At 49.8% G+C, this 25,878-nt stretch overlaps 1 protein-coding gene across 9 annotated transcripts in view; it reads left to right on the forward strand.

Annotated features, from left to right (window-relative positions):
* Nucleotides 1-25,878, forward strand: part of DYSF (dysferlin) — a 104,213-nt gene that overhangs the window by 44,725 nt on the left and 33,610 nt on the right. For 5 of the 9 annotated variants that reach the window (XM_074821728.1, XM_074821730.1, XM_074821732.1 and 2 more), the window contains 9 exons: nucleotides 1,707-1,808; nucleotides 2,340-2,501; nucleotides 2,692-2,857; nucleotides 3,195-3,268; nucleotides 11,490-11,552; nucleotides 20,242-20,340; nucleotides 21,047-21,175; nucleotides 22,400-22,555; nucleotides 24,255-24,346. In XM_074821728.1, coding sequence (XP_074677829.1) covers nucleotides 1,707-1,808; nucleotides 2,340-2,501; nucleotides 2,692-2,857; nucleotides 3,195-3,268; nucleotides 11,490-11,552; nucleotides 20,242-20,340; nucleotides 21,047-21,175; nucleotides 22,400-22,555; nucleotides 24,255-24,346 — 1,043 coding nt within the window. The remainder of the gene's footprint in view (nucleotides 1-1,706; nucleotides 1,809-2,339; nucleotides 2,502-2,691; nucleotides 2,858-3,194; nucleotides 3,269-11,489; nucleotides 11,553-20,241; nucleotides 20,341-21,046; nucleotides 21,176-22,399; nucleotides 22,556-24,254; nucleotides 24,347-25,878) is intronic. The other 4 variants (XM_074821734.1, XM_074821736.1, XM_074821733.1 and 1 more) reach the window with 1 other exon arrangement.

The following is a 25,878-nucleotide window of genomic DNA, read 5'->3' on the forward strand; positions in this document are numbered from 1 at the left end:
TTTGGGAACGGACTGTGCAGCCATCTCACAGGGACTGCGTGGAGTTTGAGCCTGCCTTGGGGTTTGGAGATGGGCTAGGTGACTTCTAAATTGCATAATCTCTATAAACTAAGTTATGTAATCTCTATTATGCAACTTAAATGCAATTTAAGCACATTTAAAGCTTGAAATGAACATATGCCACTGTACAAGGACAGACTGAGGCTCTTCTTGGTTCGGTCCATGCTTAGACACCTTGGTGTTCTCTAAGTGTTATGGGTCACAAAGAAAAGCTCTTCAAGGGCCATTTGGTCTATTCCTCTACCCCAAGGAAGGACCAGCTCATGCTGATGGTGCAGTGTCTGAGCAGCCTGACGTTAAGGCTCTCGGAAAGTAGCTGGGTTACCAGGAATGCTGAGCACCCAAGCAATGCTGGGGATGCTCTGCCCCTCTCCCTTCTCCTTAGGCACTTCCCCCCCCAGAGAACCTTCCCTTTCCCTGCTAGCACTAACCACTTCTGTGAGCATGTGGTCCATGGGAGGGAGGACTGCCTGCCCCAGATTTACCGGCTGCCCCGTGGGGGAACCCAGACATCTGCCCCCAAATGGAGTTACCGAAAGTCTTCAGCTAACAAGCAGCTTGATTCGCCAGCCACCAGCAATTGCCAATGAAAATTAAAGCTTAGCATCTAGTATAGCTAACATGCCACCATGAAAAATCCCTTTGTAGAGCATTTATATACATACATATATAAACCTGAACCAATCCTATAATTGAAATGCGTATACACACTTAATTTAATGCAATAATACTCCAGCCTGAAAAGAATGCCGGTCTCCTAAATTGGTTCCAACTGCCCTTGGATGAGGGTTGCATTTTTAGAGGTTTTGCTTTCATTCCTGCCTTTTTGGTGACTCTGAACTCGAAGGTGCAGGTCAAGAAGAACCCGAATGCTGGGAGGGCTCAAAGCCTGTCCTCTGCGAGGGGCCGGGGAGGCTTGGCTCCCTGATTTCCTCCTCTGTGAAGGCAAATTTTGAATCCCTCACCTGCCATCCAGATTTGGTCTTGCCCTGAGGGAAATCTGTGTGCACTGTGCATGGACGGCTTTATCTGAGCCCTGTCCTGTGGCTGGCAGCTTGGCAGATGCCGGTTATGGTTTATAGAGCTATAAGCAGCTATAAGTAGGAACAACAGCCCCTTCCTGCAGCCGGGGGCAATGCCAACTCTCCGTCCCACGGTGCTGCTACCACTAAATTCCTAATTTTTGGGAGTTGGTCACAGCATCTCACTCTGTCCAACTCTAGGAGCTGTATTTCACTAATTCACCCCCTGCTGCTGCTTTGTCCCCTCTCATCGCTCTGCATAACTGTCTCACCGTGGTCCTGGTGTGGGATAGATGCGATTTCATCCCCTCAACCCCTAAAGGAGGCTGAACCTTGATGGAGGGCAGATCCCTCTTAGGTCCCTTGGAAAGGCTCAGGGGTTGCTCTCAGCAGTAGATGTTTGTCTTTTCCAGGGTCAGATTAAAGGGAGAGAAGCAGTTTGCAAGCACATTCACCCCCCCAGCCCTCATCTCCTCTCAGGCTGTCCTGGACTTCTGGGAGAAGATGAGTTTTGTAGAGAGAAGGAGACTCTGGGGGGATGCAGCATGGGGACGGGGAGGCAATAGGGTTAGTGTTCCATTGTGCCATGACCTGATGTGCCCTTGGCATCTCTGCTCCCCGCAGTCTGCCGACTCTGACCTGCCGTACCCCCCGCCCCAGCGGGAGGCCAACATTTACATGGTGCCCCAAGGAATCAAACCGGTCCTGCAGCGCACAGCCATCGAGGTGAGTGACGGGGAGTGCACGAGGCTGCTCGCCTCCTCGCAGAATAACACCCTGAATGTGTGTCCCTAATGGGGGGATGAGACTCAGAAATGAGATCCAAGCCAGACTCTGTGGATGCAGAGTCCCACCAGTGCTGAGAGCTGGTGCTGCTCTTGGGTTGTCTATCAAAAGATATTATCTTGCTGGGAAAACAAGTCTCACCAAGCAGTTGAGTTCTAGGGCAGAGCACAGCCCTGGACCACACTTGTTTTTTAGAAGGACAATCTTCGTCACACCAGGATGATATTTGCCCAAACCAGAGATGCTCCATTAATAGATAAGCAGTTGTGGACCTGGTGTATTGGTGCATACAGAGAAATGTTTGCTGTACAACATGGCTTCTCCCAGCACCGGCTGTCCCACATGGTTGATTCATCTCTCCTTCATGGTGGGCCAACCTTCAGGTTTACCTCCGTTGCTTAGAATCTCAGTGAGAGACCTGGAGGCAGACCTTTGGCTCAGTCTTTGCTGTCTGTTCCCCTCACCCTTCAGGTCCTGGCCTGGGGGCTGAGGAACCTCAAGAGCTACCAGCTGGCCAGTGTCACCTCGCCCAGCCTGCTGGTAGAGTGTGGAGGCCAGCTCGTGCAGTCCTGCGTCATCAAGAATGTCAAGAAGAACCCCAACTTTGACATCTGCGTGCTCTTCATGGAAGTGGTGAGGACCTGGTCCCCACCCTGCAGTGATGGGATCATAGCAGAGCTGGGTGGGAAGGACATCTGGAGGTCCCATAAAAAAATGCATCTGATGGTGAAGCTAATTCTGTTCTGCTCAGCCTTTGGGGGGGTGCAGAGCAGCTGCCCTCCCTGCTCTGTGTAGTTACGTGGTCCCTCCCCTCTGCCCACAGCGTTTACCCAAGGAGAGCCTGTACAGCCCCCCCATCATCATCAAAATCATCGACAACAGGCCATTCGGCCGAAGGCCCGTGGTGGGGCAGTGCACCATCCGCTCGCTGGAGGATTTCTACTGTGACCCCTACCAAGAGGAGACGGACGGTCCCCAGGAGCACTCGGGTACGTGCTGCCACGAGGACCATGCTGACTGCACACCCCTGCCTGTCTCTGGGAGGAGCTGTGGGTGGCTCTATGCATCACTTTTAGCTCACCCCAGCTGTAGGTCTGATACAAAAAGCCCAGGAGGTGCCAAGGAGGAGTCCAGCTCTGGGGTTGGTTGGTGAGATGGGTTGTCCCTTGGCCAAGCTGTTCAACCTGCATGAGCATGAGCTTTGGCTGGTGTGAAGGCTCTGGGCGAGGTTGAGATTGGTCCTGGAGGTTGATCCCAAGGTGGTTTGGCTTTGGGGTTTCCGACAGCTGGATGTCCTGGTCATGCTCGTGCTTGCTCTGGTTGCAGATGATGTGAGCCTCACGCCCAGGGATGATGTCCTCATTGACATCGACGACAAAGAGCCTCTTATTCCTGTCCAGGTAGGGAAAAACATCACTTGTTTCTTACTTTGTGTGATATGGGGGAACTTGTGCAGGTACAGGGCGGGGGTAGAGAGCGATGCGGATGTGGGGTCATGTCTGGTTGTACCCTTCCTTTTGCAGCTTCCACCTCTGTTTTCACCCCCTCTCCTCCACCACACCACAAGGAACAACCACAAACTCACCCTTCTCCCCCATGTTTAATATGAGGTGTCAGATTTGCTTTTCTGGGGGGGGAAACACCAGACTCCCCATGCCAGGCTCTTCCCTTCAGCATCTCTTCCTCAAATGTGTGGTTTGGTGTGAGACTGAAGAAGGTTTGTGCATCTCCATAGGGCTCTGCTGTGCGGGATGGTCTCTGGGAATGACAAGAGCTGACAGCCTTGAGGGGACTTACCCCAGCACTGGAGAGGGTGAACTGGTGCTGGCAGATGGGACGGTTTGCCCACGGCCACACTGGAGGCGAAGGTTCCCTGTGGCTCTGTTGTCCTTACCACAACCACACGGCCAGGTCTCCTTTCCCCGGGTTTCTCTTTGTTTGCAGGATGCTTTGCTGCTCCCAAACTCACTCGCTGCTTTCAGCAGCTCCAGTTACTCTGCAGAGGGTCATGGTGGGGACCGTGACTGCAGAATATCCCCTACGGGCTTTAGCAGGGAGGGAGGGATGTGCTGCTCCTGTTGCAGGAAGCAAGCTCATCGGTGCCATGAGTTTGAGGGGTCTCAGCTGTCCCTTGTAGGTGGGTCAGGCCACACCGGTGACACTGGCCCTGCTGGTGCTTCACATTTCTATAACACCTCGGGTTTCTTCGCCAGCAGATGTGTCCTCTCTGAGGCAGAGACCTGCCAGTGCTGACATGTGCGTGTGTGATGCACAAGTCTGTAGGTGAGCCTGACTGCTCAGGAGCAGCTGGAAGTGTTGTCAGAGGCATTTGGTGAAGCTTTTCATGGTCTCCCATTCCCTTTGGTGTATTTAACATGCGCTGGCATTTCCTTGCTCCCTGTTTTAAAGGTTGTGGGTGCTGCATGGCACCCCGGGCTAGAAAAGCCTGAGCTTTCTGTAAGAGCTCTGCCCTTCAGGTAAGCCTCTTGCCTGGTCTTTCACATAAAAGCAAGATGGAGAATTTGGGCATCAATGCTTCTGCTCTTTATTCTTCTCCTTGGTGGCACCTCAGTGTTTCTATTCACGAGGACTTTATGATCCACGGATCTGTGCTGTCAGATATCTGCGGTCGTGTCCCAGGGTGGGCTCAGACTGGGCTCCCAGTATTGGGCTGTCCCCAGAGATTCAGAGCTGGAGATTCAGAGCTGGAGCTGCACCTCTCTCCTTGCTAGATTGTCTGCTTTAGGTTTGTGCTGTGCAAGTCCTCCCTGCGGCTGAGCAGGCATTGCTTAAGCAGGAGTGCGCGTTGCATGCTGCAACCTCTGCCCAGTTCAAGGCTTTCAGGCTTTGGATTAAGGAAAAATCAAGATTTTGGCCAGCGCTTGGCAAAAGCTGTGGGTGTGGGACTCCAGCCTGTTGTGGTCTTGCCTGCAGCTGGCCCTGCTCATGCCTACCTATCCCAAACACTGATGAGATCCAGGTTGGTGCTCTCTGGCAAGGTCACCCCGCAGTCCTTGCAGTGAGGCAGGTCAAAAGAGCTGGCTTTTCGGGTTCCCCACCAGCCAAGAGGAGGGACGTTGGGATGCTCAGCTCCCTGGGACGCTGGCGGCTTGTCCTGAGGTGCTTCAGTATCAATTAGGAACTGGACAGTGGAGTTTAAAAATATTGGCCCAAGTGAAATAGTGTCGTCGAAAGGAAAAAGTGACTCCAGACAGAAAATACTACTGACAACCTAATCGGCTTTCTGTTTGCTTGCCATTTGCGGATTTGTCTTAATAATTTACAATTGTGCTTCATCTTGTATCAGTAAAGTAACTGGAGCGTGTCTGTACAAAACTCACCAAAATGAGTCTTGGAAGAGGAACCTTCACTTCTGCAAATAAAAAAAACCCCTTTTTCTAGCCTAGTTCAGAAAACAGTTGGGAGAAAAGTAAGGGGATCAGGGAATAATGTGCATAGGAGGGCTGGGGTGCAGGTCGTGCCTTTACCTCTGATTTATCTCATGATGCTGGGCAAGTGATGTCCCTTTGCTGCAAGACCCTCTGCAGAGACGGTGGGCTAAGACCCCCAACAGAGGGTTTTTCTGGCCCCCTCCTGACCCACAGCCACAGATGGGGCAGTGATGGGTGGACTGGTTTTGCATCTGCAATGCCAGCAAGCTGCGAAGGGATCATTTCTTATTTTTTAATAGAAAAATCTACCCAACTTTCAAATTGGTTTGACTAATTTTGGTTTTTTTTGGACATATTCAGAAATCTACAGTTTAGACTCTCCCCCTTTTTTTGTTTTTTGGTCAGTTTTCAGTCAAAACGGTGTTGTGTAGCAAAACAACAACCTGCAGCACTTCCAATGCGCAATACTGCTCTTCAAAAGCATCAGAACAACTGCCCCCACGCTGGCCCTCTGCTGCCTTTTTCTGATGGCAAAACCATTTGTTAAATGCAACTGATTTTATAAAACATTTCCTTTCCTCTGACCTTCATCTGCCAGCGCCCTTTCCCACCCCTGATTTTTCTGCGCCTTCAGCAGGGTTCAGACCTGCAGTCGCTTCTGCTTCTTCTCCCGTGACTTTGGTGGAGATAACAAGAGGGAAATGCAGTTCCCTCTGGGAACACAGTGTTTTGACCCAAATTTGCTTTCTCGCTGGGAGCCAGGATGGCCGGGGCTTGTGCTTAGAACCGGCCCTGGCTGCGTGGTGCAGGGTGCTTTCAGCCCCGGTCGCTAATTACCCTTTTACTCTGCTTAATGGAAATTCCCCTGCTTTTTTTTGCCAGTGGTTTATTAACCCGGTAGCTGCTTTTTTGAGGGAGGTGAGGGGAGGAAAGTTTCCTCCCATAAATATCCTTTACGAGAGCTGCAGGCAAATGCTCTGCTGGGTGCAGTGAGGGGGCTGCGGCCACCATGGGACCTCAGCTCAGGGCTGGCGTGGAGTTGGGGTCCTCAATGAACCGGTGCTGAAGGTGCCTGGCCAAGGCTGTGTTGGACATTCATGCTCTATGGGGCTGGTGGGGCTCCCAGTTTGCACCATTTCCTCTGTTTTTGCTGTACAGACAGGATGGAGGGAGCACCCTGGGGTGCCCCCACCCTGCGGTGCAGGTTGGGGGGACTTCCTACCTGGCCTCTGCCTGTGCCTGCTGTTGCTTGAAGTGCTCTGATCAGATTGCCATGGCTTTTTAATGAAAAGGCATCTTTTTTACAATTTTTTCTTTTCTTTGGGCACTTTGTAGTGGTGAAAAAACAAGACTGTTTTTCATGTTAATTTTGCAGCACTTCATTCACTTTCTGTGCTTCCCCCCGAGACCCATTCACCGTTTCCCTGTTTTCCCCAGGTTTTGTTGCACCTGGAGGTGAGGGCAAGGCAAGAAAGAGAAACCCAGGGCTCTTCTTCTTATATTTGCATGCCAAAAATGGCAGAATTTCAAATTTCTTTTAGCTTCCACCTTTTTTATTGCAGTTAGTTTGGAAAAGAAAATGAAAAATTGTCCTTCAAAGCTTTTTTTTCCCCCCATCTTTTGACCAGCGTTAACTGTGAAAGTGCTTGTTGCTGGCATGGGGTGTGCAAGCCAGAGATCATAGGTGCTGGGTAGATGTGTGTGCACCTACATTTAAGGAACCTCCATCAGTGCTGAGGTGGTGTTTTGGCCCCATCCATCACTGGGGAACCTCTTGGAGATGCTGGCCCAGAGGTGAAGGCAGCTGGGCAGGGTGTTTTGGGGTAGTTTAGGAGGCAGAGCAGGATCGTGGTGTGCAGGGACCTCTTGCACACGCAGCTCAGCACCGTGCTGGGTGTTGATCACGTCTGCAGAGTGGTCAGAAGTGGCAGAAGGTGACAGGAGAGGTGGGAGGAGAGGGGCAACCCGCTTCTCCTCCGAGCCTGTCCCGAAACCTGCTCCTCATTAGGCTAATTTGGAGCGAGGCCGGAGGCTCTGTTATTGTGTGTACACAGTGCCCTGGCACGGTGGGGCTGTTTAAATTGCAAACAAGAATTAATCCCCTCCTCAGATGTGGTGGTGCATCGTGGGGAAAGCGTTGCTTCGTGAGCCGCACCCCGTCACCGCAGGCGCCACAGGATCTGGCCCTGCTCCTCCATCTCCTCCCACCCCGGCACAGGCAGCTCCAGGCAGGAGCAGGGTGAGGGAGAGCCACACCAAGGGCCAAAGGGACCCATTTCAGCTGCCTGCACTCACTCAGGGCTGGGCTGGTGGATTCCCTGTGAGCAGGTTGTGATGGGAGGAAGGAAAGTAGCAGTCCCTGACCCTCCTCCAGCTCCCATCCTTTCCAAAGCTTTGCTCTGGATGCTCTTGTCCAAACACACTTTGTGCTCGTTACCAGTTTTTAAAGTCAGCGCAATATCCGAGTGCTCCGGCAGAAGCTGCAGGTACTTCTGAGGACATGCCAGATGCAGGTCTGTCTATCTTTTGTCTGAATTACACCCTGCCACTCACCCTTCTTCAGAAATTTGTGCGCTTTCTATCCAAATTCATGGAAAAATGCTCTTTCCCTGGCTCTGAAGTTCTTCCTTGAGACTTTGGGGTGCTCCTTGTCCCGACGGAGACCCATACACCATGAGGGGTACACGGATCAATGTTTCATCTTTGGTACAGCTGGCTCTCCACTACTTGCTTTGAAAATCAGGCCCGCTGTCATGTCCACAGCAGGTTGGGATCCATCACAGGAACCTCGTGTGCCCCCAGCAGCAGGGACATGACTCTGCTAGAGTTAGAGGTCTGCAACTTAGAGATGGCCCTTAGTGGCCCTGGTGGCCAGGCTCTCTTCTGACAGGAGGAAATGAGGTTTCCTACTGATCTGGAGGAAAAAGAAGCATTTTTGGAAGGTGACAACTAGAAAATGGGGCCCCTGTCAGGGAACAGAGGGTTGTTGGCAGCCAGATCCTCAGCGTTTCTCTGCCACTGCTTCTCGGTGGAGGACCTGTCACCACCCTGGAGATGCTGCAGAGCAAGGAGAGCAGTTACTGGGTTTGGGGCTGCAGGTGGGGGAAGACACATCTTCCTGCAGCATTGGTCCCTCTCTTGGTGCTGCCGGAACCATGGGCACGGAGCATCCTGGGCTGAGTCCCGGCGGGGAGGAAGCTGTGGTCCTGGTTGGTGCTGGTTTGGAGAAGTTGGTGACAGCTGATCCTCTGCGAGATCCCCAAGGCTTCTCCCATGGGCTGCCTGTTCAAAAGCGCTTTCTGAGCGTTGCCTGCAGGGGATCCTCGGTTTCTTTTCCTTCTTGATACTTGCTTCTGGGGCAGCTTTTGGCTGGGATGTGCAGAAGTAGGTCTGTCTGTAAGAAAACACACCTCCCCGGCTGCAGACCTCATCCTTAGGGGACTCAGGCTTGGTCCAACAATTAGCAAAACATTCAGGAAGGCATTTATGGGCAGTGGCTACAGAGGACAGAGGTGAAAACCTTCTGGCCTCTGATGGTGCCTGTGAGGAAGAGGAGGGTTGTGGCAATGAGTGATGGAGGTGAAGGTAAAGGGAGGCACCTCAGGGGTCCCTCAGCCTTAGGTTGCAAAGTGAAGTGAGGTGAGCTTTTTCTCATGTTTGACTTTCCTTTAAGCAAAATAAATGACACCACATGTTGAATTAAGTAATTTTTATTTATTTTAAAACATCCACCAAAGGTCAGAAAAATATTTCCCTAGCAATGTCCTCAGACCTGAAGGCAGGGCCTTCTTTCCCAAAAATAGTTGCGGGCAACAAGTTATGAGCCGGGTTTCCTGCGATGCTCCCGCGGCTGGTACGTGTGGAGCAGCTCAGGTCTTTCCCCCCAGGGAAACACGGAGGTCGACGGAGCTCTGCGGGGCTGCGTCTCTCCCAGTCCTTACAGGGACTTCATCATGATGTTACCAAACCTGCTCAGATCAGCCTTTTGGGGACAAAAAGCTCTGGATGGGGACACACACACTTTTAGGCAGGTATACACAGCGTTTGCTGCTCGGGGGGCAGCGGTGGTGGATTGGCACGGGGGCTGCAGAGGTCCCAAAGGAAGGAGTGAGACAGAGAACCCCACCTCTGCGATACTTTGTTCCCTGGGGCAGTTGAAAACCTATTGAAAGCATCTACAAACTCAGAGCAAACTTGGGGAACAGTTTAAATGGGTGGTGAAAGGACGAGAAGGGGGAGAAGGACGTTCCAAAAGCCAAAACACTTCGCTGCGGCAGTTTTAAAGTGGAAGACTTTGACATTTCTTTACTGAAACAAACATTTCGCAAACAAAACACCCTGCAATGAATTGAGTTATTCAGTCTGACCCCAGATTAATTCTTCTCTGTTTCTTTGTTTGTCTTTCACTTTTGCCCTTTGTTTGGGGAGCAGAGGGAGGAGGGAGGTTGTTCATGGATAGCCAAACCAAAATTCCCACCATCTCCCTCCCTAATCTCTAAAGTTTGGCCCTGAATGCTGTTCCTCCCATGCCCAGCCTCTCCTGGTGACAGACATGGGGTTGGGGTGACTTTTTCTGACACCCCGCAGCCATCGGGGTCCCTCCACCCCTCTCTGCTCCCCTCTGGGGCCAGATTTGGAGGGTGAAGGAGGAGTCCCAGTCTGCAGAGTCCATCCTACCCCTTCTCCCTGGGAAAGGCGAGGGATCCCAGGCCAGGAGCTTGTGCCCGGGGCCGCAGACTCCGTACCACTTGCTCTTCCCGTGGTGACCTTGGAAGCAGGAGCCAGGATTGTTCCTGCCCGTGCATGTGTGCATGGGTGTGTTTCATTGTGTGGCTCCAAAGCCTTTCTCCTTCCTTGCCAAGCCTGGCTTTGGTCCCTCCTCTGATGGATGACTGGAACAAAGGATCACTTTGTTGTCCTCATCTGAAATAGAGAAAACAAACAGACACGAAACCCCTCTGCTCTGAGGTTGCTGAGCGTGTTGTCCATCTTGTTCAAGTGGGGTGAGAAGTTCAGCCTGAGGCCCGTTTAAAACAAGTCTATGTGCACATGAACTGGAAACATCATGGTTACTGAGTGTGAGGAAAGAAGCTCCTAAAACTCATAGAAAAGCAATTTTTCTGTAGCAAGGTCTCCTTGGCTAAGCCCTTTTAGTTTGCTTCTCTGGGAGATGCACCCGGAGTAGGGATTTGCAGGGGCTGAGCACATGTAAGTGGCTGCTGGCTCAGCCCTTATTCCTGCCCACTCTGCCCCCGCAGCCTCCTCTTGTTCTCCACACTCTTTCCTGGGTCCTCATCCCCATGGGAAGCAGATTGGGAAGGACAACCATGAGGCCCAACTGCAGTCCCAAGGGATGAGCAGATATTTGTTCCTTCTGCTTGTTGATAAAACAGTCGCAGAGGAGCTGTCTCCCACTACCCTCCCAGAGTTGCATGGGTGTCCTAGTGGGAACTGAGCCCGGGGGAATCCTCCCCCCATGAAGCAGCTGTAAATTCAGTGTTTTCAGCTTGACCCGAGGTCTGTTGCAGGTCTGGTTCGATGGGGTCAAAAGCAGCATGTTCAGGGCCCAGCCCGAGCTGGTGAGCAGGGGGAGCGCTGTCAGGCTTGGCCTGATGCTCAAAACCAGCTATTTTCTGGTGAGAATATCTTATTTCTCCCCCTTCTCCATCTCGAAGGAAACACACTTTGCAAGGCAGAAGCAGAGCTGCCGCTTGCTGCCCAGGGCAGGGGTAGGTGACAGCAGCTCTTGGTTTGCCATCGACAAGCTTGTGCTCAGCGTTTCATTTGTACCAGACCTTGGTCCTGAGCTCTCCTAATCCCTTTCTGTCAAAAACCACCCTGGGTCAGATCCCTCCCTGGCTTCTGCGATGAACTTGACTCGCTGCGTTTGCAAGCGCCCAGTGCCCACAGGAGATCCCGTCCTGCGCTGAGAAATGTTAACAGCTTTTCAGTAACGTGGATTTTTGCTGCAGTTTCCCTTTAATACCCCATTTATTCTCTGCGACCATTCAAACCCTGTCCCATTTGATGAACATCAGTGAAAACCCAAACCCTGCTCTCGCGCCAAGGGTGCCTTGACTGGGGAGACCCCAACCTTATAACCCAGGGGAGGGGGAAGGTGGCACTGTTCGGGTTCATTCATTTTATTTCTCCTAAATTGTGCTTTTGCTGATGTATGTTAAACATTGTTTCTCTAACCCCATTGACAACCAATCATTTTAATTTGTAGCTTGCAGAGGGTATGACCAGCTCAGCATTAATTAACATACCAGCTTCTCGGGCCCAGCCTCATGTATGTATTGCTTAATTTCTAACTTACTTGCTTGATTAATGGGTTTTATGAATGATAGATGTGCATATATATATATATATATATAAAGATCTGCAGAAATGGAGGCATTTCTTGTTGTGAAAGATCCCCCTGCTGTCCTAGAAAAATGGAAATTTCATCTCACTACAGATGTGTGTGCACTTCAGCGATCATTTTCGTTCATGCCAAAGAAATGACGGTCTGTTTTGGGAGGAGGGATGAGGAAGCTTCCTCCCTCTTGTCCTTGCAGAGTCAGCAGAATTCTGTACATGCTTGAGGTCAGGTGTCTCCCCGACAGCTTCTGGCTCCTCTGTGCACACCAGCAGAGCCTGGTACTCAGTGGAGATGGTGTGTCCTGGGTGACTGCAGTGGCATAATTAAGGACTTGATGGGACTTCTGTGTTCCTCTGTGTTCTAGCTCAGGGACCGTGACAAGTCCTAGGCATCGTGTTGGTCTAGGTTGAACTGAGGGGGTGTTGACCTTCCACGAGGAGAAGGGTTTCACCCCAGGGAAGGTTTCATCTCATCAGCAGGACTTTGCACAGTCCTGTTTTTTGCAGGCGTACAGCCTGGTGCCCTCAAAGCGCGGGGATGAGGGAGATGCCCAAGCAGTGACAGATCCCTCCTTGCAAAGTGTCTCCTGCTCCCTTCGTGCACTTTTCATAAGAAAAATCAGATGTTTGGGATGTTCCTGACTTTTGTAAGAAGGGCAGTGAATCTGCTTTGCTTTCTGAGGGCTGACACTCCAGAGGAGCAATTCTTCTTCATGCCCCAAATTCAGGGTTGTGACCCTGGGGCTCTTCACCCCTCTTAGATCCCTCTTGATACCAGCCCATGAGTTACAGGACAGTTCCTGCTGAGAGCCATGCACATCCCTCCTGCGTGTTTCAGGCCAGAATTAGTTGCGTTGCTTTCCACTTCTTCGCTGCAATAAACAGCGATTCCTTCCCACTGGTCAAACCCGGAGCAGTGCCCGCGTGCTTCCGCCCTGGGATGTAAACCACCGGTGAGTCGGCCCAGAGTTTTGGAAGAAGGTCAACTTGAAGGTGTTATTTATACTGTGCCGTTGGGAGGAACAGTCTCCCCTCGAGGTCTGACCATGCAGGATGGAAGGGAAGATAAATTTGGCTTTCATTGCTGAAAACAACGTAAAAATCGAGCAAGCAGAGCATGTGAGTAAGAGATGGGTTGCAGCTTCATGACAGCTGTAAATTTTGCATGCAGAAGCCCCTGATGGGCATCTTTGTAGGTCTTGGCATAGGGTTGGAGGCACGTTTAATGTCCAACCTTTCTCTCCGTAACATAGATATGTGCTTTGTTGGGCCTACACACATCTCTCCAGTACCCCATTTATCCTCTGTACCCACATAATATTGTTCACTGATGCGGCTTCCTCTGTCGCCCAGAGAAGACAGATGGGTGGCTGCGCTGGGATGTGGAGTATGGAAACAAAAGCTCCATAAATAGCCTCCCTCTTCCCTCTGTTCATCAGCATTTTTAATTTACGTGAATATGTTTTTGTTTTAGTTCAAATAAAATTTAGGGGGAAAAAAAAAGACAGAAAAAAGCTGCAAACCATTAATTTAAAATAAAAGGAACAGAATATTAGACAGTAATAAACCCATTCTCCTGGCCTTCACCAAGACCCTACAAGAATGTGATTAAATGTAATAAACCTCACGTCGCAGAGAGCTGCTGACGCCTCCTGGGGGAAACCATCCTGTTTTGGAAAGGAGGTCACCGAGATGGCCTGTGCACGTCTTCCTTCCCGTCTCCTTCTCCTTTATAGCTGTGGAGCTTTGCACGAAAGCAGGAGCTGTGGAATGAGGCATAGGGGCTGCAGCTGGTTAAATATTAGGAAAAAAGCTTTTACAGCCAAAAATATCCAGCCCGGTGTGGAGTGTGTGAGGGAGCTCCTGAACTTCGCTGGGTTCTGCCTCCGACTGTGGCATTAATGACCTGGAGGAAGGGGGATGTGGTGGGAGACTGTGGGCTTGCCCCTCATGGAGACTTGAGCTTATAGATCTACCCATCTCCTCAGTGGACTCCACAAGACGTGTTTTTTTTTTTTTTCTCTTCATCTGGAACTTGTGGGTTTTCTGCCTCCCCAGCAGTGTGGCCTCAGTGTGCTGTGAAAACCTCGAAAATCCTCAGAACTACAAACAGCTCTGGAAAATGGGGCAGGCATTGCCAGGGGTACCTGGGGAGCCATTGAGGAGGGCAATGGGCATCATCTCTGCTCCCTGTGGCATCAATCCCCTACCCTCACCCGGGAGGTAAAGGCTGGGGAGATGTGATAGTGTGGTGGGGATGTCAGGTCAGGGTGGCCAGAGCTGATGCTTCAGGCTCTGCCTGGAGCCTGCACAAATCCGAGCCTTTAATCTGCAATTGTTTATAACCTAGTTCATAAACCCTTCCTAATCTGGCCTCTCTTTACACTCCTCTGGTTCTGCTGTTGCCAAAGTCCTCCTAGACAAAGTCAGGAGTTGGCCCTTTGTCCCTCTCTTGTCCCTGCTGAGAATCTTTGGCACAAGCAAAATGAGACAGTTTTGCAACTCCGATGTCTCATAGACCCACCTCTCTGCTCCAGATCTGTCCCCTTCCCACCAGCTGAAATCCTGGCTCATCCCTCAGGAGTTCAAGTGATTCAATCATGTTCAGAGGGTGAAAGAGAGCCTCACAACTTCTTCAAATGTCAAAATAAGCTCTTTCATGAGCCATTTCCCCCTCCCTGCTTGGGAGAAGCACTCTGTAATTATCCACACAATCCCCTCTGTAATTATCCACAGGATCCATTCTTTGTTGTCCTGCAAATCCCCCTTTCAAACTGTTAAACCATCCTGAGAGCCCCACCTGGGCTTGGCGGTGTCCCCTCGAAGCTCTCCGAGGATGGAGGTGCCATCGCCCTCCGTGTCTCTGCCACAATACCCACCAAAGCCGGCCTGAGAGTGTTCAGGATGAGATCCTGGTGACCCTAAGGGTCTTAATTTGTGAAAGCGCAGGGGACTGCAAGACAGAGGAGAGCCCATAGACGTGGTCAGCAGAAGGTGCAATGCACCTCTTGCTAAGCTCAAGGAGATGCAGTATAGATGCCACCACCAGAGCTGGTCACACCGGGATCCCTTTACAAACAAGGGACTGTAAAACTCTCTATGCCTTTGGCCTGGTTTTGGTACCTGCCTTAAGAGCAATATTTAAATGGAAACTGTTTGGGGCAGTTTTCCATCCTTCTCCTTTTCTACAGAGCACAGCACAACGCGATCCCAATCCTGAGGGGGATTACTGCATGCCAGGGTAGTATTAGTGATAAATTGTTATTGATTTATTGTTCAGGGCAAGAGGAAAATGCAGAAATGCTTCTGAAGAATCAGAATGTTTAAAACATCAACAGATACAACTGGGAATTACCAGAAAGCTGCTTATGCAAGCAAAGAATAAGGATGGTATATTTGGGAAGGATACACTGCCTTTTGCAAAGCACCTGTCTGCCACCAGGAGGCTTTGAGGGCCCTAATCCCCCTTGGCAGGGTGTTCCTGTCCCTGTCTCCCCACCCTGCTCAGGATCGACAGGGCACACAGGCCCCTCCTCCTGAGAAGTACAAATGAGCTTCCGAGCCCTGATGAGTGAAAATGGGGGGTTAGTGTGAAGGCCCTGGCGTGGGTGGGAGTGGAGGGACCCAGGTTTCCAGGAGAGCTGTCCCTTTGCAGAGGACCCCCCCCCCGCGTGGTTAATGCCCACGCAGGCCCTACATTCCCAGCTGTGAAATGGTCTGGCAAGATCTCCTCTCCACCAGCCTTAGCTTGTTGGAGCAGTAGCAGAAGACAGGAGGTTCCTGGGCATCTCCAGAGGAGAGGAACTCACCAGGAGCCCTCAGACACCTCTGAGCTGTGAAACTGCAGCGAGGAGCCTCTGTTCTCCCCCGAGAAGCACTATAAGGTGCTTTCTATGCAGTTATTCATACCATTATTTTGGCTTGCGATGCTTTGGTTGTAAGAAATACAAATAACCCATCAAATGACAAGTTAGCAAAGCCAACCCAAGCCAAAAACAAAAAGTCAAAATCTGTAAACTATTTGGAATAATTGGTTATTTGCTGTGTTTGCTAGTTCCAAATCAGAGCACATATTTTATGGCTTATCCTGTTACTGTTAGTTGGAAGAGCTCTTGGTGTTGGATATCTCCTGCTGAAAACGGTCGCCAACCCGCTCTGCAGCCCGGTGTTGCCCCCCGGCACGTTCTTGCTGTTTTTTTTTTTTTTTTTTCTCCTGGTGTTTTGTGGACGCTTGGGGGATGGACCATGGCACTGCCATGGGCGCTGGGGGAAAGCCCCCGCAGACCAATCTGCATGGCAAGCTGGCTTTCTACCAGCCAAGGTTTCAGGGGAAAGCATCCCCAAATACAAGCCATGGGACAGAGGAAAAGTGGTGGCAAGAAGGTGTGCAGGTGGCTGCCTTCGAGTGAACGTGGCTAAATGTAGGCTGATTGAACAGGGTGGAAAAAACCCACTGAAAACAAAGAGTTTTGTCCACTTCTGAGCAAAATTAATAGTATGGTGAAAAAAAGGAGAGGTGACACAGCCATAAATGTATGATTTCTCTTTATGAACAGCTGACAGTTCACACCTTGGGGGTTCATGGAAGGATAAGCCAAGTCCTCTTGTAGCCTCCCTGTGTGGGAGTGTGGGGTTTTTCTCCTCCCTCCAGCCCTGTTCAGAGCTGCTGCAGGACCCTGGCACAGCTTGAGGGAAGCAGGTGGAAGGACCAGGTTAACCCAAGGCTAACGCAAAGACAAGTCCCTCTTAGGGAAGCAGTTGGAGTTTAAGGGCATGGGGAGGTTGATAACATGGAAAAAGCTTCCTCCAGCTCCCAAGGTCTGGCAGGTGCCAGGTCCCAAGCCCCGTTGGTGACACCTCCACCCCACTGTCTTGGCCTCCCAGCAGGAAAATCTGATTTTTCCTGCCTCCCGGGCACTTTTGCAACTGCTCCTGGGCTGCATTTGTAGGTGATGGAGCCCCTTGGGCAGCAGAAGCTGACATGCCTCCCTGGCGTGGGGATAGCTGGCACCTTGCTTGGGTGCTGGGTGGCTGGTGGGCCTGGCTGCAGCCGTTTCATTGCAGAACCGTCGTGAGGATCTGTCCTGCAGCAACGAGCCGCTCGGTTTCCTGCCTGGGCGTGCCGACCTCTGGAGCGATGCTAGACAGAGCAGCCGAGGGATTTAGGATGTGGTCAGAAAACCCCAAGGAGCGCAGCTGCAGTGTTTAAAGACATTTTTGCGTTCCCCAGCTGTTTGCCATGGCCTCTCCGCTGGAGTTTTCTGCGCCCGCAGGAGGACAGGGCTGGGCTGGGTTAGTTTAGTCGGGTAATGAGCTGAGCTGACCAGGCTGCCTTTGCACTGGAGCTAACACCACCCTCTCCAAGGCTGAGATGCAGGGTGTCATCTCCCACAAAAGCGTGGTAACAAACAGCTGGGGAGCTGCATCTATAAATGTCCAGGCTGTTTCTAGAAGGATCTTCTCACCCCAGCTGCAGAGCTTCCCCATAGCAGGAAATCTGCCTCCCAGATGTGAGGTGCGAGTGCATTTGAGACTGAAGCAGTGGCTTAGCTTCTTTAGAGGCAGTATTTATTATTGCTATAATTATCTATATTCCCACAGGGAGTAGTGTGTAATCACTAGGAGAGCAAGTATTAAGGCTTCAGTTGGCTCATGCCTGCTCTGCTCTCCTGGCTTTGCTGTCTGGACCTTAACCTCTCCCTGCCTCAGTTTCCCCCACCTGTAAGCTGATGATGATAAGGACTAAGTTTCACCAGAAGCCACTATGTCCGTTGTGTGGCAGCTTCTCAGGTTTCCACACCTCCTTTTGCTCCAGACCCAAATGGCCATTTCAACATGTTTTGTGAAAATTAGATTGTGCTGGACAAGCCCAGACTCCTGCTATCCCCATCTGGGAATGCATCTGATGGGACAGGCAGTGGGGAGAAAATCGCTCTGGCTCAGCCTCCCTGACAAAAACGAGGTTAAATCTGGTGCATTCGCCTCCGGGTGAAACAAAATGAGATTGAAAACATCCCAAGAGCGGGCAGGAGGACACAGGTCTGCATTCTGGGGTCCAGGGGAGGGAAAAATTTCAATACCCTCAACAGCAATGTGCATAGCCCTGGGTGAAAGTCCTACATGGAGATCAGGCTCAGCTTAAACCTCCTTCCCTATTATCTGAAGGTGGTAAGTAAACGGCGGCTGCTGGCTCTGCTGAACCGAAGGCCTGATCCAGAATGCCCTTAAGGCTGCGTCTGAAGAGCCTCATTGACTTCAGAGGGATTTGCACACTCGATTGAAGTTAAGCATGTGTCTAAGTGCTTTTGCTGTGTCCAAGCCATAATCCCAGAAATGTTTCAAGTGGGAAGTTGCAGCCTGCTGGTGAAATTCTGGTTTTAAAGGCTTTTTTTTAAAAAAAATTGAATTTCTTTATTTTTGGAAATGCCATGCTTTTGGCCATAAGACATTCCTCTCTTCTGGCATGCCCCCCCTGGAAGGGGGTCTCCTGCTGCCCTTCCTGGATGCTCCCAGAGCTTCTGGAAAACTGATGAAGTGGTTCCATTCAGGCTCTTGCCTGGTGAAATGGTCCTGGACCCTCTTCCATTGCTCCTGTGATAAGTGTTGACCATTTTAGCAGAAAATGCCAAAGCTGGGCACTCTGGAGCTTAAAAGGTCTTGACCTTAGGTCAGTGTGGAATGGGAGAGTTGTTTGCAATCCTGACTCCAGTCTTGGGGAATTTGGGATGCAGGTGCCAGCCCATGTTATGGTGGTCCCTACTCTGGGAGCGGTGGTCGTGAGGGAAGAGGGAGTGAACGGGGATGGGGAGACAGCAAATAACTCTGACAGCAGCTCACCGCATCTGAGTGAGCTTGTCCCTAAGCTAAAATTTTAGGCTTCAGTCACTTGATGTGAGATTTATCCACAAGTGATGCTCACCCGTGGGTGTGTGCCCCACGGCAGCCCCGGCTTGCAGGATGCCCACGGCATGCAGGATGCTTGAGGTCCCTCAGCCATCTTCGTCAAGGCTCAGGGCACAGACCCCGACTCCGAGGACCCTCCTGTGCTGTGTCCAAGATAAAACTCTGAAGGTGATTTTACTATCGCCTGGTTGCTAAATGAATTCCCCAAATCCAGTTGCTTGTGTGGGGGGAGCCGTTGCTTTCCCTGGCTTTCCCATTTGCAAGCAAATGGATTAATACCCCTCACTATTAACATTCCAGCTGCTCCCCTTGCCTCCTTTTTTTTTTCTTCCCCCCCCTTTTCTTTTTGTAACATCAGTAGAAATCAGCAAAAATTATCTAACCAAATTCTTTGTCTTGGGGCTGCAGAAGATACCATGGGTAAGTCGTCAGATTAGTTTAAGTGCTTTCTTTGTAACTCAGTACCTGTGGAATGTCGTAATAAAGCCATGATGGTCAGAGTGTAGCTTTTTAAACAATAAAACAGGGGAAGCGATGAAAGGCAATTTTTTTTTTTTTTTTCAAAAAAAAAGGGAGGCAGCAGAGGCCTCAGAGTTAATTTATGTAATATTTCTATTAAAAACAATGTCTATTCAAGACAGCAATTTAAAGCCTGCACCGTTGGCTTAAAATATAAATCCAATAAACCTCTATTATGATTCCTCCATTAGGTCAGTGTGATGGAATTTTGTGGACTTCTAAAATAAGACATCATTATTTTTCAGGAATGTTTCATGAATCACAGTCAAAGCCCCTTCATCTTTGCTTGTATAAATTTCAAAAATGGTGCTCTTATAAAATATATACATTTGCTGAAGCCGGCAGCCGGCTTTCTTCTTGGAACAGCATCCTTGGAGCTGAAATCCAGTTTGCATAGCAGATGAGGCAAATGCTCCTTAATGGTGTTGTGGCTGTGGGCTGTGGGCTGTGAGGCTGAGGTTGTACAAATTTTGCCCATTTCTGTGTTTAATATCCACGAGAAAAGAGTTATGCTCTTCCCAAGAGAGGTGTAGCACCTGAGGACCATTTTTTTTTAGTGGAAGTATCTGCATTTTATGCATTTATTTGTTTGCCCATGTGATTTCTTTGGATGGGGAGGTTGGATGGTGCCAGGACACAAACCAGAAAGCCAATCCCCAACCCACAAACCCCAAAACCTTCCAGGCAAAGCCTAAAGCAGGGGCTGAGTTTAAGAGTGGCCCTCACATTCTGCTTGAATTTCAGGCTGTCAGGACCACGTTAGCACGAGAGTTAATTTGTCTCATCCCCTGTGTGGTCCTGCACGGACATCCTGGGAAGACCATGACCCAAATGGCCAAAATCTGCCCCTGGCCTAAAAATGCTCCAAGTTTCTTGTGAGCTCTGCCTCATCCTCCCATGGAGAATCATCCTCTCTGCTGACAGGTCCAGATCCACGGTGTTGCTGTGGCTGTAACAGCTGGATTTGGGCTGGAAGCATCCCAAAAGCACCTTGAAACCAGGGAGTGATTTGCTGCAGGTTGGGTTCATGACAACTTCATCACCTCTGCGGGATGGAAACCCGCCGAACCCAGGCTGTGCCGTGGGGTGGGTGCACAGGGCAGAAGTTCTCCTCTAGCAATTACGGGAGATGCTGCTGTTGTTGATCGCTGGGGTCTGCTGGTGGAGATGTGTAATGCTGGTATCCCTTGCTGCAGGAGGAAGAATTCATTGACTGGTGGAGCAAATTCTATGCTTCCACAGGAGAGAGGGAAAAATGTGGCTGCTATTTAGAGAAGGGCTTTGACACCCTGAAGGTAAGTGACCTCAGTTGGTTCTGGCTCATTGGACCTGCACTCTCCATGATGTTTTTCCACAAGCTTTGATTTTTTTAAGTGTTTAGGCTGTTTTTCTTCCAGGGGAAAAAAAAAAAAAAAGATAGTTTTTCCCAGAGAGCAGGTACTTTTGTTTTAAAAATAACTATTCTGAAAACTCAATTTTCTTTGCAAAATCCTTTCTGGTAACTTTCCACTTTGCAGCCTTCAAGAAATTGTCACTTTTCTAAGTGGCAGGGGAGATGGGGAACTGCCACCCTGAAAAGTGTTTAGGAGCAACAAGGAAAACCAGAGATTGTGTAGGGACAGGGAAGATTTAGGTACCCGGTTACAAGAAGTGCTAAAATTAATGTAGAGGCCCAAATAGGACTAAAATGGGGAAGACCTTGTCTGGTCTTAAGGAAACCGTTCCCAGAAGGAAGGTCTCTTTGGCTGATGAAAAACCCTCTGCAAGACCTTGGCTCAGTCTGGGTCTTCTGTGATGTGCTGTTATTTATTGTAGGGTTGCCAAAGGTCATTTTTTCAGCATACTCCTGGGGGACAACAAGGGTTACAGCTCCCAGGACTCTGTGGTATTTCCTCAGGACCGAGGAGCTTGGGTCAAGCCTTGTCCCAGATCGGTGGGGACACGCTGCTGGTCCCCTTCTGCCGGGAGCAGTCCCTGCCCTCGCCCCTCTGTCTCTCCCAGGTCTACGAGACGGAGCTGGAGAACGTGGAGGACTTTGAGCATCTCTCCGACTTCTGCCACACCTTCAAGCTGTATCGTGGCCGGTCGCAGGACTCGAATGATGACCCCTCAGTGGTGGGGGAGTTCAAGGTGTGATGGTTTCTCTTTCTACCTGTACCCGGGAACACACGCTGCTGGGAGGAAGGTCTTGCTGCTGAGTGGGATGATGTCAATTGACTATTTTTGGGTAGGACATCAGTGAGAAATGGGCTACAAAATCAGATCACTGGCCCCAGTCTGAACAACCTGCCTGTGCAGATCTGGCTGCTGTATTCCCAGCAGTGAGTGCTTTGTGTGCTTCAAACTCAGTCTAGGCCCAAACTAGGCTGTGCCATCATCCTGGAGCAAAACCCCATCTGAAATCAACCCTGGATGTAAGCAATGGAACATCTTTTTCCTCCAGGGCGGTGGTGGGAGCATGTGTGAGCACTGATGGTGCTCAGAGCTCTCTCTTTGGGGGTGTCTGTCCAGTGCAGAGGAACGATGCATCCTTTGCTCTTTTTAACCTTTAGCCTATTTGCAAGAGAAGAAGGATTAAATTTTTCTAGCTTTTTCTTTTTTTTTATACCTGCTCTTATTCAGCAGTCTCCTCCCTCAAACAATACCCAGAGACTGATTCCTGCCACTTCACTGGGAGGAAATAAGCTCTGGTGAATAAAACACTTGTAAATTTTTGCATTTTCTCTCTCCTCCTCCAGTCCCCCTCTCAGAAATCAGCTGCTTTGTTCAGGAACCCTTAAAATTGTCCCTGCAGCTAAAATCCCAGCCTAAACCTTTGAGGGGGGCTAGTTCTCATTATCAGCAAGGCTGCTTCTCACCTATTTAATAAATTGAAGGGTCAAATGAGAGTGAAGTAGAAGAGGTAATGGATGAACAGGCTGGAGGGGCTCTGCGCAGAGATATAGCACAGTTTGCATTGATGTTCAAGCAAGGGCTGAATGATACAGGCAGCTCATCTCACCACCCCGCTCCTGGCTCCCTCGACCATGGAGAGCCTGGTGGGACATGGTCTGGTCTAGTAGACCGGGGTCTGGGCTCTGTCCTCAGCACTGTTGTAGTTGTAGATGCTCCATCCCTGGAAACATTCAAAGCCAGGTTGGACGGGGCTCTGAGCAACCTGATCTTGTTGAAGATGTCCCTGCTCACTGGAGGAGGTTGGACTAGATGACCCTGAAAAGTCCCTTCCAACCCAAACCATTCTGTGATTCTGTGACCCTCTGCAACCACGCAGATTGTTGTTGCAAGCCTGCTCACACGAGACCCATTTGCACGTGTGGGTGTGCAAGTGCAGCTGAACTTGTCCCTCCTTTACAGGGTTCGTTCAAAATTTACCCTCTCCCGGATGACCCGCGAGTCCCAGTGCCACCTCGGCAGTTCCACCAGCTGCCGGCCAGAGGACCCCAGGAGTGTCTCGTCAGGGTCTACATCATCCGGGCCTTCAATCTCCAACCCAAGGATGCCAATGGGAAGGTATCCTGCTGGGGAAAGCTCTGATGGATCTCAGTGCTGGCTCATGGGGTGGGCTCTTTCAGCGGGTCAGCCCTAATTGATCAAAATTTGCATATATGGCTTAAAATTTAGAAATAATGGTGACAGCAAAAAGGAGAAAATTTACCCCTTCTTTCTGCCTCCATTACAACATCTGTGACTCCCAGGAGCCAACTCTTCCTCCATCCTGAGGGATTTTTCAGTAGGGCTAGTTAAAACAGCTAAATAAGTGGTTTGGTTTTTTTTTTTTTCTTTTCTATTTTGGTTCCAGATGAAACAAAATTATGTCTTTCACATGACTGCTTTTTGCAAAGCTTTGCCAGTCTGGAAGAAAAATTCAGTGTTGGTTCAAAAAGAAAATGTTCATTTTGTTTCACTTTGCAAAAAAATTCAGGGAAAAATCCTTCTTAACTCTTTGTTCCACTGTAAAATAAGGAAAAAGTTAAAAAAAAGTGTGGGAAATATTTAGACATGAACAAAAAACCCCTGCTTTTTTAGTCTGCCCAGTTTTTGAAAATGAACTTGGAATGAAAGTTTTCAATTTCTTAGAAATCTGTCATCAGAGACTCCTGCAGATCCAAAAGGAGTAGAAAAAATGCTTTTTCTACACTGAAAACCAAAACTAATCCAAGTTTGACCCGCAGTCTTCCCCCCTGTGCTGTGATGTCTCCTAAAGCTCATCACAGTCAAAGGGAGACAAAAGGAGAGCCCTGGGTGCCCAGTCCATCCTCACCTTCCCTGAGCACTGCTTTTCCATCCTTTGCTTCTTAAAAAAATCTGCAGGTCAAGGAAAAGTGATGAGGATCTTGGCCTGCGTGTTTTTCCCAGGGAGCATAACTAGCCAATATCTTTGCCTTTTTTTTATTTTAATGTGAGCCAGGATGGTGGGTCTGGGTGACATCTTTTAGGTGAAGCTGGTTTTTTTCTTTTTTTTTTTTTCCCCCTAGCAAAAATGCTGACTTGAGTTAATTTAACCACTTTTCAAATTTATGCTGGTTTCCCTGAATAGTTTCAGTTGTGAGAGAGAAGCTTAAAAACTTGCTAAAAATGTAAAAATATCTGATACAAGTTTTAGATGCACAATGAGGCTTTATGTTAAAGTATGCTTCCTTTTTTTTTTTTTTTAAATTTGTTGCAACATCTTGGAAATAAATGGTTTGAGCCACATTTTTTGAAACAAAATGTTTTTCCTTTGACATTTTAGTCCCCTGCATTTGTAAATCTATTTTTGAGTAGACCTCAAACTTAAAAAATTATGTCCTTGATGGAAGCCCAAAATAGGTGACTCAGCTGAGAACGGGAACATCCTGAGGACTTCAGAGCAAGCCCAGTCCATTCAAGAAGCCATAAGTAGCTTTTTTCATGCTCTTTTATTGCTTTTCCATCCCCTTGGCCTCAGAAGGGCTTGGACTCTTGTCCTGCACTGCTAACTGGTCCCTTGGTCACCCTCAAAACAGAATTGCAGTGCAGGTAGCTCTTGCTGATAGACACAGGTTTGTAGTTAGTGGTCAGACTGTCCTATCCTTGAAAACAGGCATTAGTCAAGGGCGGGGGAAGATCCTGCTTGCTGATGGTCACAGATCTGTAGTTAGTGGGACAGGGAGAGGCAGAGTTATTCCTTCACCATCAATATTACTGTGCAATGACTCTTTCTTGCGTTTATTTTCATGCCCATCTTCAGTGTGATCCCTATGTGAAGATTTCAGTGGGAAAGAAATCCATTAATGACCAAGAAAATTACCTCCCGTGTACGCTGGAGCCTGTCTTTGGAAAGTAAGTTTTGGTTCTATCTGGAGTCCATGGGAGTTTTTAATGTCATATTGAGGGAATAGGGCTGGGCCACCCTACATTCCCATGCCACCCTACATTCAGGGCCAGGTTGGATGGGGCTCAGAGCAACCTGATCTAGTTGAAGATGTCCCTGCTCATGGCAGCAGGGTTGGACTAGATGACCTTTAAAGGTCCCTGCCAACCCAAACCATGCTATGATTCCCTTGGTGTGCTCTTGGCTCATGCTCAACATTGCTGAAGTGAGTCTGGCCTTGCGTTGACCATCGTCCTTCCCACCATGGCTTGTGCTCATCTTCTCTCTGGGACTTATGAGCTGTGGAGTATGGACTGGGCCTGCTCTATCATCAATGGAGACATCGGGAGGGTCGTTTAGACCTGAGATTCCCCTGTGGAGGCATCTACCTCATCCCACTGATGGTAGAGAGTCTGGGGAAACTCTGCTCCTCATTTAGGCACTTTGGTTAAATGTATGAAGAAAAGACATGATGAATGGAGACCTGTTTGATTAGGCTGTGGCATGGGAAGCCCCAAAATCAGATGCTTTGAAAAAGAATTATCTATAAACGTGATATGGACTGGTTGTGTTGTTTGCTTCGCAGTAGGGCCACAAACTTGTGATAAAGGGCAAAAGATAATGTTGTTTTCAGAAAAGTGTATTCATCAAAGCTGGAAAGCACCACAGGGACCAGGCAAAGTGGAGGGGGATGGAGGAAAACCTGGTGCTCAGGCTCCACGTGTCAATAGGACTTTGGTCTCCCAGGAGAGCTGGCATTAGACATAGGGGGTTATGCTTCAGCCCAAACAGGGGACAAGCCCTGCTCCACATGATGTCCAGCTGGTTTTCTTAGGTGGCTCTCACCAGCTCAGGCTGTCAATGCCATGATACCTTCCCAACAAAGCAAGATGGAGAGGAAGATACACCATCTGCAAGGATGGAGGAAGGAGAGGGGTGGCGAGGGTGACACTGATGAGGCCTCAGAGGACAGTGTGCATCAGAGGAGGCCTTTACTCCTCTTCTGCCAAATGGAGAGGCCAGCTCTGCCTTTCCTATGGAGAACGCAAAGTGGTTGCCTCCCATCTAGCATAAGGGAGCCCTGGTCCCTGGTGGGCCAGGACCTACTGCCCTGTTGCAGAGCCCACAGCCAGACCCCGGTGAGCTCTGCTAGGCTGAGCAAGTCCTCCTTTGCCAAGCCTGGCTCCCAGCCAGAGGCCGTCTAGACAGCCTGCTGCACCTCCCACCCGGTCTTTAAAGCAAGATGTAAAACCGAGGTCCTGGCTGCTGGCGGCTATTAAACCTCCCATTTCACGAGCTTTTCCCTGGGCGGCTGGCTGCTGTCCAGCTTTAGCTAATTACTTTCTGCTGACCCCAGTTCCTCCTGCACTCTTAATTGGTGGCATAATCACTCACTTCCCCTCCTTAAAAGCTGCTGCGGGGTGGGTGCTGGCGGTGGGAATGGGCATCGTGTTTCTCCCCAGCATTGCCTGCCTTTCAGCAGCAGGTGGAGGGGCTCCTT

This window comes from Strix aluco, chromosome 4 (assembly GCF_031877795.1).
Source record: "Strix aluco isolate bStrAlu1 chromosome 4, bStrAlu1.hap1, whole genome shotgun sequence".
NCBI lineage: Eukaryota > Metazoa > Chordata > Aves > Strigiformes > Strigidae > Strix > Strix aluco.